The sequence below is a fragment of the Pterocles gutturalis genome, unplaced genomic scaffold (assembly GCF_000699245.1).
Source record: "Pterocles gutturalis isolate BGI_N339 unplaced genomic scaffold, ASM69924v1 scaffold16857, whole genome shotgun sequence".
Classification (NCBI taxonomy): Eukaryota; Metazoa; Chordata; class Aves; order Pterocliformes; family Pteroclidae; genus Pterocles; species Pterocles gutturalis.
The window spans coordinates 24,285-40,944 of NW_010108225.1; the positions used below are offsets into that span (position 1 = coordinate 24,285).

Here is a 16,660-nt window from a genome sequence, read left to right on the forward strand (position 1 = left end):
TAGCACAAGAGCCAATCTCGCCCATTTAAAAAAAAAAAAGCCCACCCCCCCAAAAAAACCCAAACCCTAACAACAAAAAAACCCAACCAGAAAACCTCACAACAAAAAATGGGCAGCTTGAATGAGCCCCAAAAAGCCTAAATTTTTCTAGTGCAGACATTACTTCTGTATTGACTGGCTTGTCAGTTTGCACCACTAAGGTGCCCATTTGAAGCACGTACGGGTACTGGAATGGGAAAGTGCAGAATGTCTCTGGGGGTGTGCGGTTGACCAAGGAGTGCTTTCTGGGACGGGAGGGTTTGAGATTACAGTGGGGCATAAAAGACAGGTGAAGGATATTACTTGCATATGTAGCCTCAAAGAGCCAGCTGTAAGCAATGGTTTTCCACTTGGGAAGCAGGTAGCTTTTAAGCTTTCAGTTCTGGTTTGTGAAAATGCCATGTAGGTGTAATTAGAAGCTGCAGTCATAGAATTCTAGCTGGAGCTGTCACAGTTGCAGTTGTGCTAGTTATGACTAGGCACAGGTAACATGGAATAAAATAAAAGCCTACCTTATCTATCAGACTTTGGAAACTAGTTTCCAGTCACTTTATGATAATTCGTACTCTCTATAGAGTAACCTGTTAGCCTGATATAAAGGTATATTAGTGAGAGATGTTTATCCTTACCTCTATAAGGGAGCAAGTGCATCTGTTAAGTTAATGAGTAGGCTGGCTTTGATCTTTGTCTGTTGAGAGCCCTTTCTTGTTTCTAATTGCTGAAGACAAAAGTTTCATAAGTTTTCTGGTCAGTTACTTATTAACCTGAATAGTGCAAAGTCCAGCGTGTGCTGTCTCCATCTTACATTTGCTGAGCTACTCTGCTAGTGTACTTTATGCATTGTTTTACACTAGCAAAGACCTACTCACAAGATTTAAGAGTAAATGATATGTCTACAATAGTAGCTAAATGGAATAATTTTAACAGTTTTAATAACAACTGACATAACTACTTCTGCACAGGCTTGGCTTGCCTAACCTCTGAAGGCTGATTTACACTGTTCAACCTGCACACCTGTCTCAATGTCACTGCAGGGTAATATGGTGGAAAATAAAAACGAACAAGAGTTTCTATCCCATAGCTAGCACAGCTAGTATTTAATAATTTCTGCCTTCCTAAAAATGCGTAAAAAGCATTAATGCTAATGGTAGCATTAGTGAAATGTAGTCACTGCTTAGTGATGTGTGGAGCTTGATGTTATTTAGAGAGACTTCACAGAGCTGTGTCTGCTTTTCTGGTCCACCTTCAAAAAGTGAAAGCAATGCACATTTTTTGCTTGCTGCCATAGAGGAACCCATCTCTCTATCCCCCTTTTTTTTTTGGGTCCCAAAGTATTGGAATGTCGTTGATCAAAGCAAACAGTACCTTCTTGGCATGACCTTGCATTTCATGTTCCTGCAGTCGAGAATAACGCTATCCACCCAAGCTATGAAGGAGCAGTGCAGCATATTTGTGTACTTAATACATACAGGCAAAGTCTAGGGCATGCTGCAAGGGGTGCTGGTGTTTCAGAAAGCAGCCTTCCTTTCCATAGATGGGAGGTTCACAAGTAAATGCAGTAATGACAATGTGGTGATGGTTGGGGTCGAAGGGGTGACTGGTGCTAATAGTTTTAAATTGTTCTTGGTGAAATAATGTCCCCTTGATTGTCCATTAGAGGGGGAAAAAAGTATTTCGGCAGATACAAGACAAATTCTTGAAGCACATATTTGTCCTGGTTACTTGAAAGCAATGCTCCTGTTCCATCCTGCACCCAGATAAGCTCATCTGTTGTTACTCCTGTGTCTGCAGGTATTTGAGTTGTTGGGACCAAATGGCTGGACAGGAAATTGTGGTCTGAGTTTGCTTGTGTACTGCTACTGTCTATCTATTTGCAAGTTTCTTGGATGGTTGATTGGTTGGTTTTTTTTAATCTGGCAAGCAGCTCATATTCTTAGCTGGGGAGAGGCTGCTGATGGTTTTTCCAGGTGATGACAAGAAAATGTGTGGTAAACTTAACTTGCACATTAGAATCTATTTAATGGCAGTTCGCCAGCACTCAAATGCACTCTGCACATACCATCATTTGGTTATTTTCACTTATCTGCCTAGCAAAGATGATGCTTGAACTGCCAAGACCCCACCTTGACAACAATCTGAGCTCACAGGGCTGCTGTTAGCAAATGAAACTTAAATGTGCAAGATAAAGCAGCTGGCCATGCTGCTCAGTGCTGTCTTTTTAGGGGGAGGGTGGTTGTGATAGTGTGGGGTGTGAGGAGGAGACTGAGAGGTCTGTCTTGATCATGCTGTTAGGTTTTTTTTTTGTTTTGCTGTTTTGCCATTTTCTGTCTGCTTTATTTATCTCCTGGGGGGCCAGTTCTGTTGAGCCACTGCCAGCAGTGGCATCTTTTTAACTGTGTAAACAGTTTTTAAAAATGGTGATTTTTGTTCTCAGCTCAGAAGGGAGATGTGCTGTTCTGTCCCATGTAAGCCCTCTTCCCCAGCCTGCTGTGGCCCACGTCTTTCCACGCTGTGGTGAGCTTTGGCACTCTGTGCTGTGTGGGACTCCTGCAAGCCAACTGGGAGCAGCAGCGCACAACTGCTGTCTGCTGCCCGAGGAGAAAGGGGAGATGTGGCCATGGCAGGGAGAGGCCACAGCCAGAAACCCAAGTAAGTAATGGGTTAAAAATGACAGATTGTGCTTTGTGCTGTGCTGCACACCTATGTGAGACAGTCCCTCCGAGAGGATGCTGACTCACTTAAAATTCTCCGAGAGGATTGCCTGTCACTCTTCAGATAGGAACCTTTTACATATTTTCTTACATTACTGTTAACTTCTGGAGCAGGCAGCTCAGTGTCATTGCAGCCATGGCCCAATTTAACCTATCTTCTAATTGTTGACAAACTCCAGATGCCAACTGTTAAACTGTGGAGGAATTTGGAAAGTCAGGTTACAGTGAACACTGCAGTTAGCAAATATTTTGTCCTGTATAAATCATGGAATCATGAAATGGCCTGGGTTGATAAGGACTTTTAAGATCACTTAGTTTCAACCCCCCTGCTGTGGGGCAGGGTTGCCAACCACTAGAGCAGGCTGCCCAGGGCCCCATCCAGCCTGGCCTTGAATGCCTCCAGGGATGGGGCATCCACAACTTCTCTCGGCAGCCTGTTCCACTGCCTCACCACCCTCTGAGTGAAAAATTTCTGCCTAATATCCAACCTAAATCTCCCCTCTCTTAGTTTAAAACCCTTCCCCCTTGTCCTGTCACTATCAACCCCTGTAAACAGTCGCTCCCCTTCCTGTTTATAGGCTCCCTTCAAGTACTGGAAGGCCGCCTCCCCAGAGCCTTCTCTTCTCCAAGCTAAACAAGCCCAGTTCCCTCAACCTTTCCTCATAGGAGAGGTGCTCCAGCCCTCTGATCACCTCTGTGGCCCTCCTCTGCACCTGCTCCAAGAGCTCCAGGTCTTTCCTGTGCTGGGGTCCCCAGGCCTGGACACAGTACTCCAGATGGGGTCTCACAAGCGCAGAGTAGAGGGGGAGGAAGCAGAGTAGAGGGGGAGAGTATCATAAAAAGTGAATACATACCTTTTTTTCAGTGAGCTACAGCAAAGAGTGATCAAAGTCCTCCCCAAGTAATGAATGTGAATTGCCTTGCTAGCATGTTCCCATACTAATAAATTGGGTCAACACTGTATCTGCATTAGAAGTCTACAGAGCCAGAGCTGCCACTCAAACCTTTTGTGGTTCCCGACTCCTGCGTCAAGCCCCACACAATCACTGTTTTCCCAGCAGGGCTGCCAGCCTTCACTGCAGGAGCTTGGCTGGGGCGATAAAGCGTGCAGCCCTGGACAAAGTGGGGCTTGTTGTTTGTTTGGAGTGTGGGGCTGGGGTGGGGAGGGCAGGGGAAATGCCAGGCACAGGTCAGGCTCTTCCGCCCTGACCCATGACGCAAGAGCAAACTTGTGAGTTTATCAGGAATGTGGCACATTTTGCTGACAAGATGTTTCTACAGTAGGAAAACAGTTGGTGACTTTGCACGCACTGGAGAGCTCAGCCCACAGGCTGCTGTTGGGGCACAGCAGATGCCATGGCTCCAGCAGCCAGTATTTTCTTCCTGCAAGACAAGCAGACATCCACGGGGGCGGGCAGCCAGGAGCCCCCAGCCTGGCAAGGAAGTGGGCAGGAAGCAGCAGCCCCAGTCCCACACTACAGCAGGGCCAGAGCAGTGGGATGAGATGCAGCCAGCACACTCTGTTGCTACAGGTTTACTCCTTCAGCTCTGCAGGTCTGTGCTCTCCACCCCTGCACTGGATTTTTTTGTCCAGCCTGCCTGCACCCACCAGTGCTGCAGCATGGAGAGCCCTTCCCTGAGGAAATGCACTGCAGAGGGGATAGAATTAACCCCCATTAACAGCAGTGAGGACAGATGTCACCCCACAGCAGGCCAAAAAACCCCAGTCAGACCTTGAAGAATAAAGCTGCTTGTGTCAGTGTCTGGAGTTTGTACAGGCATGTGCCCGTGTCAGGGAGAAGAAGCCAGGCTTTTCTCAGGGATGAGCCAGGCCAGGAGTTTGCTGGTTCGGCTATGCTGTCATTGCTTGCCTGCCACTGCCCACAGATGGACTTGGAGGGAATGAGATAAATTTAGCTAGGTTGGTGAATTGCTCTCCTCCCTAACCTGCCAAAAAGCTGTACAGTTGATCTTGGTCAGCTTTACCTCAGGTGAGGATTGGCTTTTTGAATTGTGTTTTGGTTTTGGTTTGTGGGTTTGGTTTTTTTTGCAAGGCAGCAGTGCTGTGCTGTGATTCATCCTAAAGTAGAGGAAATACAGGGCAGAGGAGTAAGGCGTTGCTGCAGACTGCCAGGACTTTCCAGGACAGGCCCCTGACCCTGTCAGTAGCTGACAGGCGTGGAGGTGGCCCTGTGCCTGCTAGAGAGGGCCTGTATGTGGCTACAAACCCTTCTGTTTTCAACCCCTGGCACTTTGTTTTAAAGCAAAGATGACACTATGTCTTAGAAACCATTTATTTTTACACCAAAAGAACAGCCAGCATCTCATTCAGAGGTGTAAGCAGAGAAATAACTTCACTGCAGACCACCTCTTTGCTGTACACGGGTGGAAGTGCTGCTCCTTGGACCCCATCATCCCTTGATCCAGTGCACATGGGGCACGTGTCCCCTTCCCCATATCAACCCCCAACAGCACCCTCCAGCAGCCATGCTTGCCTGCAGCACAAGGAGCAGGGCCATGCCTCTGGCAGTGACACAGGGCATTGCACAGGGGACTGTCCCAAATGTCTGCAGCAGAAACAACCATGTCCATGGGGTCTGCCCTGGGATGGAGGAGGGGGTGTGTGGGGGTGAGACCCGCCCTCCCCAGCCTGCACCCTGCCTGAGCCTGTGGTGCAGGGTGGGGAGCCAGCACCGAATGGACAGGGACAGATGGAACAAGGACAGAGACTACAGCCACTCAACGCTTCCCCTCTGCTCCAGGACTCCCTGGTTTCCAGCAAGGATCAAGTGGACATTTTTTCACAGTGCTCAGTTTGTGGCTGTGAGGAATGGAGGGGTGCCTGGGTGATGCGGTAAGGGGAAGCATCGAAGTGCCTGGTCCGGTCATCATCTAGCAGTGCTGGATGCAGAGGAGGCAGCTCCTGGCTGCCTTGCCCCAGGGACAGCCCACCAGTACCCACTACGGTCTGTGGCTTCACTGTGCTCCTCAGGCCCTTGCTGGGTGCCAGCAGGCTGCTGCTAACAGCAGCTGGGCGGCATGTGAGACCAGTTTGACTCAATTTTTTTAATTCCCTCCCACTGTTCTCCAGGGTAAATACAGCCATGCACTGGGCATCTGTCCCAAGACCCTGGTCCAGTGCAGAGGGATACCAGAAGAAAGCAGACACAGCTGCCTTGTGGATTCACCCCGTTTATTGAATGCAAACAGAAGGCAAATATCTGGGACACAGAAGAGCTGTAATCTGGCTTTGGCCTCTGATTTTCCTGTGCGATTGACAGCACAAAGGAGGGAAAAAAGTAATTGTGTGTATTAAAAAAAAAACAACCCTAAACAGTGAAAGACGAGACTAAAAGAATGTTGAACAATTAGTGACATCTCATGTGAACAGATGGAGGATTAATAATGGCAAGGAAATTCAAAGCCATGCCTAGCATTCCTTATTGCAAACAGGATTCAGCAGGGGGGCAGGGATGAGGCTTTCCAAGGAAAAGCAGCAGAGGAGAAACCATCCACACTGGCTTTGTGAGCAGCATGGTTTACTTTGGGAAGACAGTGACCACCTCATAGCCTTCCGGGGGAATCACCCGTTCCCGAGCATGCTTCTCACAGTAGATTTGGTCTTCCACGAAGAAGTGTCCTTTCTGCTTGAGGTTGGTGCCACAGTCACTGCACACATAGCACTCGGGGTGACGCTGCTTGTCTCGGATCTTCACAAACACCCCTCTGGGGAAGGAACCAGCACCTCTCAGTGCCAGGCGCCCACCACTGCCTCCCTCCTTCCCAGCCACCTCCCACCCACCCCAGACCCAAAAGCGCTGAAGGTGGACAATGTTTTTCCTGCTTCTGACAAGTCAAAGTATAGACCCTACTTCTGGTCAGGCAGATGTTAACACTGTTTGGAGAGCCCAACACGTGCTGGCATGGGAGCCCTCCTCTGCAAAGTGTTTCCTAGCTCTGGCCTGCCTGAGTTTCACAGGGACAGTCCTATCACGTGTGGTGGCAAGAATCACTGTGGTGGCATCTTTAGCTGATGGCTGGAGCCAGCAAAACAGCCTTCAAATGCCCAGGATCAAATGACAGGCATCAGCTTGACCATCTGAGGTAGCAAAATCTGGGTCCAAGCCAAATGGATTGCAGCACAAATCTAGAAATGACTGCCACCACCAGCCAAGGGGGATGAAGGCTGCAGGCTGCACAGGCAGCCACTGCCCTTTTGCTAGTGATGGACATGCCAGGTATGTATGGGATAAGCACAAAGACCAACTCCTGGCTCTGATCTCATACACTGCTGCTTGGGAGCTGCAGTGTCTGGATCCACCCAAATGTGGACCAGCTCTTACTGGAAAACTTCACAGCTTAACCCAGATAATGAGGAAAACTACATAGCAACTCGTTAACTACCACCAGCAGCAACACAACAATTTGCCAAGAGTATAATTTTTTTTTGTTCCAGCAGCCACCTATATTTTCTGTAATTACACTAGTTTTTAGTGCTATTCATAGCCTTGTGTTTTCTCTCCAGATCTACACAGCTGGCAAAATAATTGTACAATTTGTCTCTGATTCGTATTTTACAGGCTATGGATTGCCTCTCTAATGACTCTGCCAGTTCTTGGTGCTCTACGCATGTCAGGACCATACTGTCACAGCACGACGAGTCTCAGCAACAAGCTGATGGCTTGTTGTGGGTGGCATAGGAGAAATCGTAATTCTTCCATGATGATGCAGCTGGACTACCAGCACTCGACTGCTGGAGTCAGCTGTTAAGCTAAGGGGGTTGTAGGGAAGATTTGTGGTTGAGAAACTGAAGGGTGAATCAAATACATGGGTTGGGTTCCTTGTGCTGTCACACTTATGGTACAGCAGCTCTGTATCAAACCCATGCCCCTGCTGCACTGGAAGTCGGATGTACCCAAATAAAGACAACAAGAATTATCTCTGTGTAGACATAGTGGAGGTGTGTGGTCTTACAGCAGAGTGAGGAGCAGAATGCAGCTCTCTCAGTCCACATTGACCACCAGGGCAAGTCCCAACTCCACGTCTGAGAGTGCCAAGAGATGAAAATCATTAAATACACAGGCCCTGAATAGAAAGCTCATTTGGCTTCTGACTGCTGTAAACAGATTTCAGGTAGGAAGCAAAACACTGCAGCAACAACTGTCTCAAAGTTTGTCTCACAAGGACTTGCTCTGTAGAGGGAAATCCAACTCCTGCCTCACTACAGGTAACTGCAAAGTTAGTGTTATCAAAGCTGGTGAGAATAAACATGCCTTGAGCTGGTTCCTAGATGCACTGGATGTGGGTAGGTGAAGTACAGTGTCTCAGCCCCTCACACAGGTGTGGGATGCTCGGCCATGGCCCGCTACCCCAGGGACAGGCTTACTTACACAATGCCAGATCCACACTTCTCGCACATGGGCAGCTTCTGTGCATTCCCAATCGATGCAGCCACCTTTGTGGTGGGGGCTTTGACGCTCCTAAATCCAGACGGTTTGGTAGGGTCTCCTGGGGGTGGAAGGAGAGTGCTTCAGAGCATGTGAGATGCGTGGCACTAGGCTCTTCCTCCCATGCAGATGCTTTGCTAGGGAGGGGTGATGTTCTTTAACCCCAGCTCTGAGGCAGGGATTCATGCATGGAAAGCGGGCAGGGATTTAGGGGTGTGTGGGTAGGAGGGAGAGAAGGGACACAGCTGAACCTGCCCTGGAAACCTGAGGGACTGAGACTGCGGGCAGTCAGACAAAGTGATATTGTCTCTTTTTATCTTAAAAGCCTATCAGTCTCTAGCTGATGTGTCTTGCATGCACAGATGCACAAAGCCAAGCAAAGCCTCAGCCCCAGCCTTGGCAGCACTGGAGTCTGCCTGCCATGTCAGGACAAACTCTCCAAAGGCACACCCTGATGACCAGCAAGGTCAGGCACACGTCACAGTCTGGGGCAGCATCACTAGCAGAAAAGCTGAGAGGAAAAGTTGGGGAACTGCCCACTGCCCCTCCCTGTCACCCAGCTGAGCACAGAGTGCAGCCCCAGTGCTACCGCTCACCCGTGGGGCGGGTGACACTGTGCTCCTTTGCCTCTGGAGCAGCCAGCTCCATACAGAGATGCTGGCCCAGAGGTGCAAATTCCCTAATGGGGGCAACAGCCCATGCACCCTCTAAACACAGCAGGAAGCACCTGGCCTCCGACAGAGTTGCTGCAAGTGACCCTTGCTGGAAAGGAAGCAGCAGCAACCACATTTTCAAGCTCTTCCCTATCACCTCTGCTCACTCCCTCTGCCTCAAACAGCACTTTGCTCGCATCAACAACATTAACAGCATGTTTTTAAATCTCTCTAAAGGAATCAGCTTAATCAATACTCACAGGAAACAGGCTGTTCCACCCTGCAAAACACCCTCCACCTAAGAGTGCAGGGTCAGGTCTAAACACAGACCGGCTGAGGTGCTTAAAGCACCCACACGCAGACTCCACATCCGGGGCCAGGCTCTCAGCTGGTTTAAGTCAGCACAGCCGATAGAGACAGCAACGCCCTGAGGGACTTACCCCAGCTGAGGAGATAGTTCTCTACTGCTACTCACAAGCCATCGCCTGAAGACAGGCTTGGAGAAGCAGGCAACAAATGGTGCATGCTTTTATCTGCTGTTTTATCTCCGCAGACATGACCTGACTCAGCAGCAGTGGAGTTTGAGCCTGGCCAAGCAGCACAGCAGGCAGGGGCACTGTCACCTCGGGGACAGACATTCCTTTGGGGATGTGTAACCTCCTGCTCTGTGTGGGTGATTATCAGCTCACAGTGGAGCAATGCCAAAGCCTATCCTGGCCTGTGATCGGGCAGGCAAACCTTGTGCCAGAGAATCCCAATAATGCTGAAAATCTTCACAGAAAGATAAAATAGAGAGGCTTTTGCTTCTTATCTTCTTCAGCACTACTAAGCACCAGGGAGGACCTTGGATGCGTGAGAAGTCCCGGCTACTCCAGACCCTTCCGTGCAGGAGCTGAATCCTGAAGGGCAAGTTGCAAACACTCAATATTTAAAAGATGCTTTCAGGTAGGTATTTTAACAGCTTATTAAAGACTCCAAGACCTTGGTTTCTTTCTTCCTATTGTTTCCTTATTTCCTTCATTTCGCTCATTCCTTACCGATCCCTCAGACCTACCAGCACTTGCCTGACCTGTTTCCCTTTGTGGCAACTATCTCAGTACCAGGCTTTTTGCTGGATGAAATTGAACATTCGACTGCCAAGCTAATAACATAAAGGACAGAGTCTCAACTGGTGTAAAGAAAACCAGTCATTCTTGTAATTCTTTTTCTAGTTGTTTATTTTATTTTATTCAAGGAGAGAAGAAACTATGATTTAGCCCCCACCTAAGTTAATTGTCTATTTTATCTTAAAGTCTATAGTGTGAACTGCATAAGTCCAGATGTCAGATCAAGAATGCCAAGCAGAGCAAAGTTTCAGAGATTAAAAGATTAAACTGCTCACTGTGACCCAGCTTCCATGTTTTTACATTCAGCTGCAGAAGGGGATCCTTTTTCTTGTGTAGAGGGATGGAGATAAGAAGCTTTAGGACTCACTGAAGAGCCCTACCTTGTGGTACCACTGAAAGTCTTGAATCTAAGCCTTTAATCAGTGAATATTATCTTAAAGGGCAAAACTTTAGAAAGCAAAGAAGTCTTCTTTAATGTCTTCTCCATAACTAAATGTTGTAGGGGTTTACTTCCTGAGCACTCACTCAGTAGGTGAGCAATGATATGGGCCCATAGACGCTGAACCTCATAAGGAAAGGAAATTTAGGAGTAAAGTTAGTGAAAGGGTCTGTTTCTCTGGAAACCATCTACACAAGTTACCTTGAACAATCACCAGCTAAGGAAGGAAAGTTTTAGATGTCAAACACTGTATACAGCCCTAGAAATGGAAAAAAGGGAAGAGCACACTCAGATTAGGTGTGCAGTGAGTGCTTACCTTTCTCTTCTGACTCCAAAATCTCTTGCAACACGAGGAAGGAAGCAGATTGTCTGGGTGGCTCATTTGACTCTTGATTCTCCTGCAGCATCTTGTAAACCTCAGATTCTCTGTCTATGACGATGCCGCCTGGGGGCTGGTTATGCTGATCTAAACTGAGGAAGGAACAGAGAACATGCTTGTTACACGGCTGAAAACTAAAGCCAGTCCCTCTAGCAAAATTTTCACAACACATCATATGACTGAAGAATGAACGTGCAAAACAAACGCACAACAGAACGCCATAAAACACGGAGCTGTTGGATGTGCTTGCACAAGACAGCTGCAGCCCAGGTGGGATCAGCACGAGGGGCTATCTGCATATGCTGCTGTCAACAAGTTCTCACCGACCACCTCCAGCCAGTCCCCAAGTGTTCTCCCTGCTTTGAATTACTAGATACTCCAGAAACTAAAACATTCTGCCCAGGAAATCACTGCTCTGTTAATAGGAAAATAAAGAACTTGTGCTGGGATGGGAATCCCACATGGTAGCTGTGCCATCTCTGCATATTCCTTGCATGCATAAAATGCCTTAGGCTGCTACCTTACCTACAAATCTCAAATTAAGTAAAGTTTATTCCATTACAACAAAATCTTTGCCAGTACATTATAAGTTGGTCCTAAAGGCCACCTTCACAAAGTTAACAGCTGTAGGATCTAACTAAAGATCCTCTGAGTGGCAATAATTTAATTTGGTTTTCAAGTGAGTATTATTATTTCCCTTTTATAGGTGGAGGCTCTGAGCCACAGCCCATTTACAGCATCTAAGGCTAACAAGCAGGTCAAGGGCTGAGGAGATTTCTGCCTGCTGAAACTAAGCTCTCCTTTCAGCTCCTTCCTGAGGCACTCCTGTTGCCACACCTCACGAGGGACTTGCACCCTCAGCCTAGAGCCTGAGGTGCTTCAGAGGCAGCTTTTCACAGTGCAGGGTAGTTCAAAGGGTGGTCATTGTGCCATGACACCAGAAGGATCTTTAGGGAGGGAAGAAAAAAAAAAAAAAAAAAGCTGGAGGCAGTACCTAGTACCATCCAGTGGGTACAGGGCAAACTACAGGCTTAAAACTGCATGAGGATATTCAGATATCCCTGGGAAAAGCTTTCCGACAGACAGACACTGAAATACCAGAGGAGACTGCCGTGGACAGGTGAGCAGCCTCCATTTAAAAAGACTAATATCTGCTGGGAATGACTTAAGTCAATGCTTTAAATTGACCAAATGCTGGGCTAGGAGACAGACTAAGTGACATGGGGGGTTCCTGCCTGCCGTGTATTCCGTGGCTGGAATAAAACATCTCCGGAAAAATGAGACAACCGACAAGTCTCCTCTGACAGCTCAATTACATAATGCAGCCTTATAAATGTAAATGGTCTATTAGGTTTCACCATTCTTGCACCCTGTGACTGCCTGAAAAGTACATAAACATCCTGACGTTCAGACTAAATTGCAGAGAGAAATCTTTTTCTTGAGGAGGCAACTGCATACTTTCCATGGCAAGGTGCAATTGAGTGATCCGGGAGTTACTCTACATAATAAACTCTTCAAGCATGAGAGGTAAAATCATCACACATGTTCTAAAAAGCTATTTCCATAAAAAGAATTTCATAAAATGTTTCCATCTATAGTAATTTTCAGTGGAGCAGGAAGCACATTAGACTTGCAAGCAGCTGAACCCTTGAAAACTGAATCTCATTTACTGAAGCAACTCACCCAAAATAAAATAATTATGTGCCTTCTACTACACAGAAATTGTCCTAGGTTATCCCAAATGAATCCATGCTCCACATTGCATTAATCTTATGTAAACTCATACTCCCACCACTCTATCCACCCATAAAAACATTAGGCAAGAAGCCTGTCACTGCAGTTTCACTAACATGCATTCAAAAAGCAAAGGCTAAATCATCTTAGAGAGCACTAGAGTCAAACAAAGCCATCACATTTCAACCATGCATTGTGACAGTGTGCAAAACATACAGATCAGCTTTCCCAGGTATGCACCCTATAGATATACTTGCACATTCAGAACTTACGAAAGACTATAAAAAACCCCAAATCCTAGAATTTGTACCAGCAGAGTGCAATACCTCAACTTGTCAGGGCAGAAGGCTGTGCTGCTTAAAGAAAAAACAAACAAACACCAAAAAGCACATGCGTCATTTGAACGGGCAAGGCCACAGGTACAGCAGTTGCACCTGCAGGATAAGAAGTCTCCGTATGTCAGATGATTTATGGCATCTCCTGTTACACAGGTACTTTATCTGTAGCAATCACCAGCAACCGGTGTCTTTTTCCACGCGCAAGAACTCCCTGAAGCAGAAACCTTGTAGGGGACAACTCCAAAAACCTTTAATGGATTTCAGACTCACACAACCATTGCTGGATTTCACTGCTTCTACCATGGACAACGTGCAATGCTGACTGAATAACACTGGATCACTAAGCTTTGAATATTGTCGAGAAGTTGATAATAAAAACCATAAAGACATAGCTTTGCACAGTGTCTTCAGAAAAGCACAGCTTATTCTTTACTAACGTCACTTTACTATTTTATATTAGCACAACATTTTGTCACTTTTACAAGGATCTCAAAGCTGGGCTACAGGAAGACCCAGTACTTGCCGCACTCGCTTTTGCAATCAAATAATTGCCGATGCCTGGGGCTCCTTGGTGAGTGTTACCAGCTGTCCCGACCAGCACAGCCAGCCAGCAGAGCGTGACCTCTCCTGGCGTGCACAGTACCGCCTACAAGCCAGAGCAGTGACTTACAGCAACTAACTGGACTGAGTAACAAGGCCAGAGTAAACCCACAGCCTCCCATTATCTGTTGGCTCCGGGTGCACAGCAAAGCTTGGCTGTGTGGTCCATGGGTGAGGACGCCAACTCTTCTGCTTTGACACATGTGGTGCTCAGCCCAGGAGGGGACTGTGAGCAGTCGAGGAGCAAAGAGATCTAGCTGTGGCTTTTCACTTTGTCCTGTGGAAGCCATGGGACCGACCACCTCCCCAGACAGCACGCCACACAGCTGCAAGCAGCTTCGTCACATAGTGGGGTAACTCTGCTGAAGGTTCACATCTTCTGAAAGTATTCAGCTTTGATTGGAGCTCTCCTGTGAGATGGCTAAATGTGCTTCACACATCTTGATACTGAAGTCCTCCCTGTAAAACCCTGTGGGCTGTCATTGAGAGGTACGGGCCAGCTGGTTCCCAACTGCCACAAAGCAAACACCAAAGAACACCCAAGCCTTGTGATGCTGAGGCTCTCCACAGGTCCTGCAAACCTCAGAGCACATCAAGCATCCTCCACTCCTACAGGCAAAGATGCAGTCCCAAGAGCAGCAACCTGTGCAGACAAGTGGGAAGGGGTGGGAACACAGACTGGGTCCTCCATGTGCCTGGTGCCTGCCCAGGCTGCTCCAAACTCATGAGTGTTATCAGCCAAAGATGGAGACCCAGGGGAACCTGCTTCAGTCTGAAATGAAACACCCAATGCACAGCCACGGCCCAGCCCACAGCCAGCGAAACAAAAGCACAAGGATACATGTGGCAACACCTTCCAGTTGCAAAAACAACAACAGCTATTTCAGTGCAGGAGAAACACCAGCTTTCAGGATAAAGCACTCTCCTGCCCCCAGCAAATCCACCTGCTGCAGGTGGCTCCTTCAGGAAAGCCACCAGCTGCTGTCAGGGCTCTGCTGCACGGATGCACAAGGGGCAATGGACACACTGACAGGCTGAGATGATGTTTTGGTGCTTCCCACGGCACTGGACACAGACAATGCAGAGAAAGCTCCTGTGAAGAGTCATGCACTAATGTCAGAAAGGTGAAATGTAAATGCTGTTTCCTTGTGACCAGCCAATACCATGAGCCACAGACAAGGACGAGGCACTCGTGGACACCGAGCTGTGGATGAACGGATGTGCCGAGGCAGCCACAGAGGCAGCAGGCAGGTTACCTGGGGAAATCAGGGCTAATGGAAGAGATCTGCCCCTGCAGCGAATCCATGATGTTGCTCTGCGAATAGAGCTGCAGGGGAGAATTGAACTGCACGTGCAGCACTTTGAGTCCTGGCACCTCCACTTCCATGGGGCTGTTGGGGCAGGCCTGGGCTGCATGCTTCAGTTGTTCAGGCCCCACTCGAACTTGGCTGGGGACGGAGGAGGTGCTGTGCCTCCGCTGCAGCGGCTCGGAGGTCTGCGCCTGCAGAGGATTATAGACGGAGGCGAAGGGAGCCTGCATTGCGCGTGTTGGCGATGGGCGGCTACGGGCCCAGGTATTCACATGGGTAGTTTGAGTTGTGGTTGTTTGGGGGTTCATTTGTGTTTTACATCGTGCAATTGAGGGAAAAACACAGAGGAGGAAGAAAGGAAAGAAGGAATAAATTAATGAAGGGCTAAACCTAATACTCCAAGCGATACAAGCAGTTGCACAATACTGTCTGTCCCTTGTGCTGGAGGGACACAGCACTGAATACATGACTTTACATTAAAGGCTTCTGGCTAATGCCAGTCCCCCCATCATTCCTTTGCAACTTCCCGTGTTTCAGCATGGGAAAGATGAAAGAGATGCCATGTACCCCACATACAGCTGGGCTGACAATGGACCTTCTTGCTAGGAGGAGCATAGTGAGCCACAGCACTAGAAGAAACCCACCTCTTTGCTGATCCCTGCAAGAAAAAGGGATCACTCACAAGTTTCCAGCCAAATATACCTGGCTTCCAGGGAGTGCTCTCACCGGAGGGGACTCCAGACTAGACCAGTGGTGGTATTTGACTGCCAAATGGTCCCGTCAGGTTAATTCAAAGTCAGATTTCCCTTATCCTTGCTCTGTCTTTTCTCAGCCCCTGAATGAGGCTGCTGAGGTCTACCAGAAGGACATGAGGAACAAACATCTGTCACCTCATCTGCCAACTGCAGCACCATAACTCTGCCTGCAGCCCCACACTGCAGACGGGGCTGCCAGTGCAAGAGGCCAGTTTCAGGCAGGGGCAAATTTTCAGGCTTGTGTCAAACCACAATCACAGGTCTTAGCGCCCTGCAAAAGCAGAGGCTGAAGTTACTTTGTCTCCCCATTCACAAGTTACAAATTTCGTTGAGTATCACCTAAAACATAGGTCTTGCAGCTTTTGTTTTAAAAGTGGCCAAAGTCTTCCTAGCAGTCTGGTACTGCTATACAGACAGACTTACGGCAGTTAAGCAACTTGACCAACACAGCCAGGAAGATTTCTGAAAGCTCCTGGTTTATTGCTTCCAATGAAAAATGAGGAACTTTGGACTTCTGGGATAAAGTAGTATCTTTGTTGAAGCTCAAATGCAATCACAAAAATCAAGAGGCCCTTTTAAGATTGGGACCTGTTCCAATACAATATATACAGGTATGAATGTTTCAGCTACTTTTTTAAACTCCCGTGAAAAACAAAGTTCAATAATTAAAAATAGAAAGATCCAAACTTAGGCAGAGCCTGTCTATGAAACCCAAGACAGCCAGGAATGGGGAGGCATGTGCTTTCTGCGCTAGCTGGTACCCTTCCTGCCCAGCATTGCCCACAAAGCCGGCACAAAACGCTAACTTTACAACGTGCTCGTAACAAGCTATCAGGCACCTGTTCAGACCAGCGGGCTGGTATGTCATGCTGAATGCACGCGGAAACTGCGTCGGTCTCTGCTAAACAAAGAAACACAACAACATTAATTTCTGCATCTCATGAAATGTTCCCCGCTCCTCCGAGCCCTACCCCTGGAAACCACATCCACGCTCCTGCCTCTGCTCCTTCCCTTGTCCTGAAAGAGAGCCTTTCTGGGTTAACAAATTGGTACCCCTGAAATGAACTCGTGTCTCCTGGAGGCTTCCCCTGGGGGCCTGGGCAAGGAGCAGAGGCGAGGAAGATACTTACGGCTTTTGGGGGGCCCGGC

The 16,660-nt window shown here is 48.0% G+C and overlaps 1 protein-coding gene across 2 annotated transcripts in view; it reads right to left on the reverse strand.

The window, feature by feature from the left end:
- Window positions 1–5,926: 5,926 nt before the first annotated feature.
- PDLIM1 (PDZ and LIM domain 1) overlaps window positions 5,927–16,660 on the reverse strand; it is a 31,780-nt gene continuing 21,046 nt past the window's right edge. The window contains exons 4-7 of one of the 2 annotated variants that reach the window (XM_010072552.1): window positions 13,940–13,963; window positions 10,712–10,866; window positions 8,141–8,258; window positions 5,927–6,476 (exon numbers count right to left, since the gene is read on the reverse strand). In XM_010072552.1, coding sequence (XP_010070854.1) covers window positions 6,290–6,476; window positions 8,141–8,258; window positions 10,712–10,866; window positions 13,940–13,963 — 484 coding nt within the window. In that variant the 3' untranslated portion in view covers window positions 5,927–6,289. Of the gene's footprint in view, window positions 6,477–8,140; window positions 8,259–10,711; window positions 10,867–13,939; window positions 13,964–14,702; window positions 15,091–16,660 lie in introns of those variants that run through there. The other variant, XM_010072551.1, reaches the window with a different exon arrangement.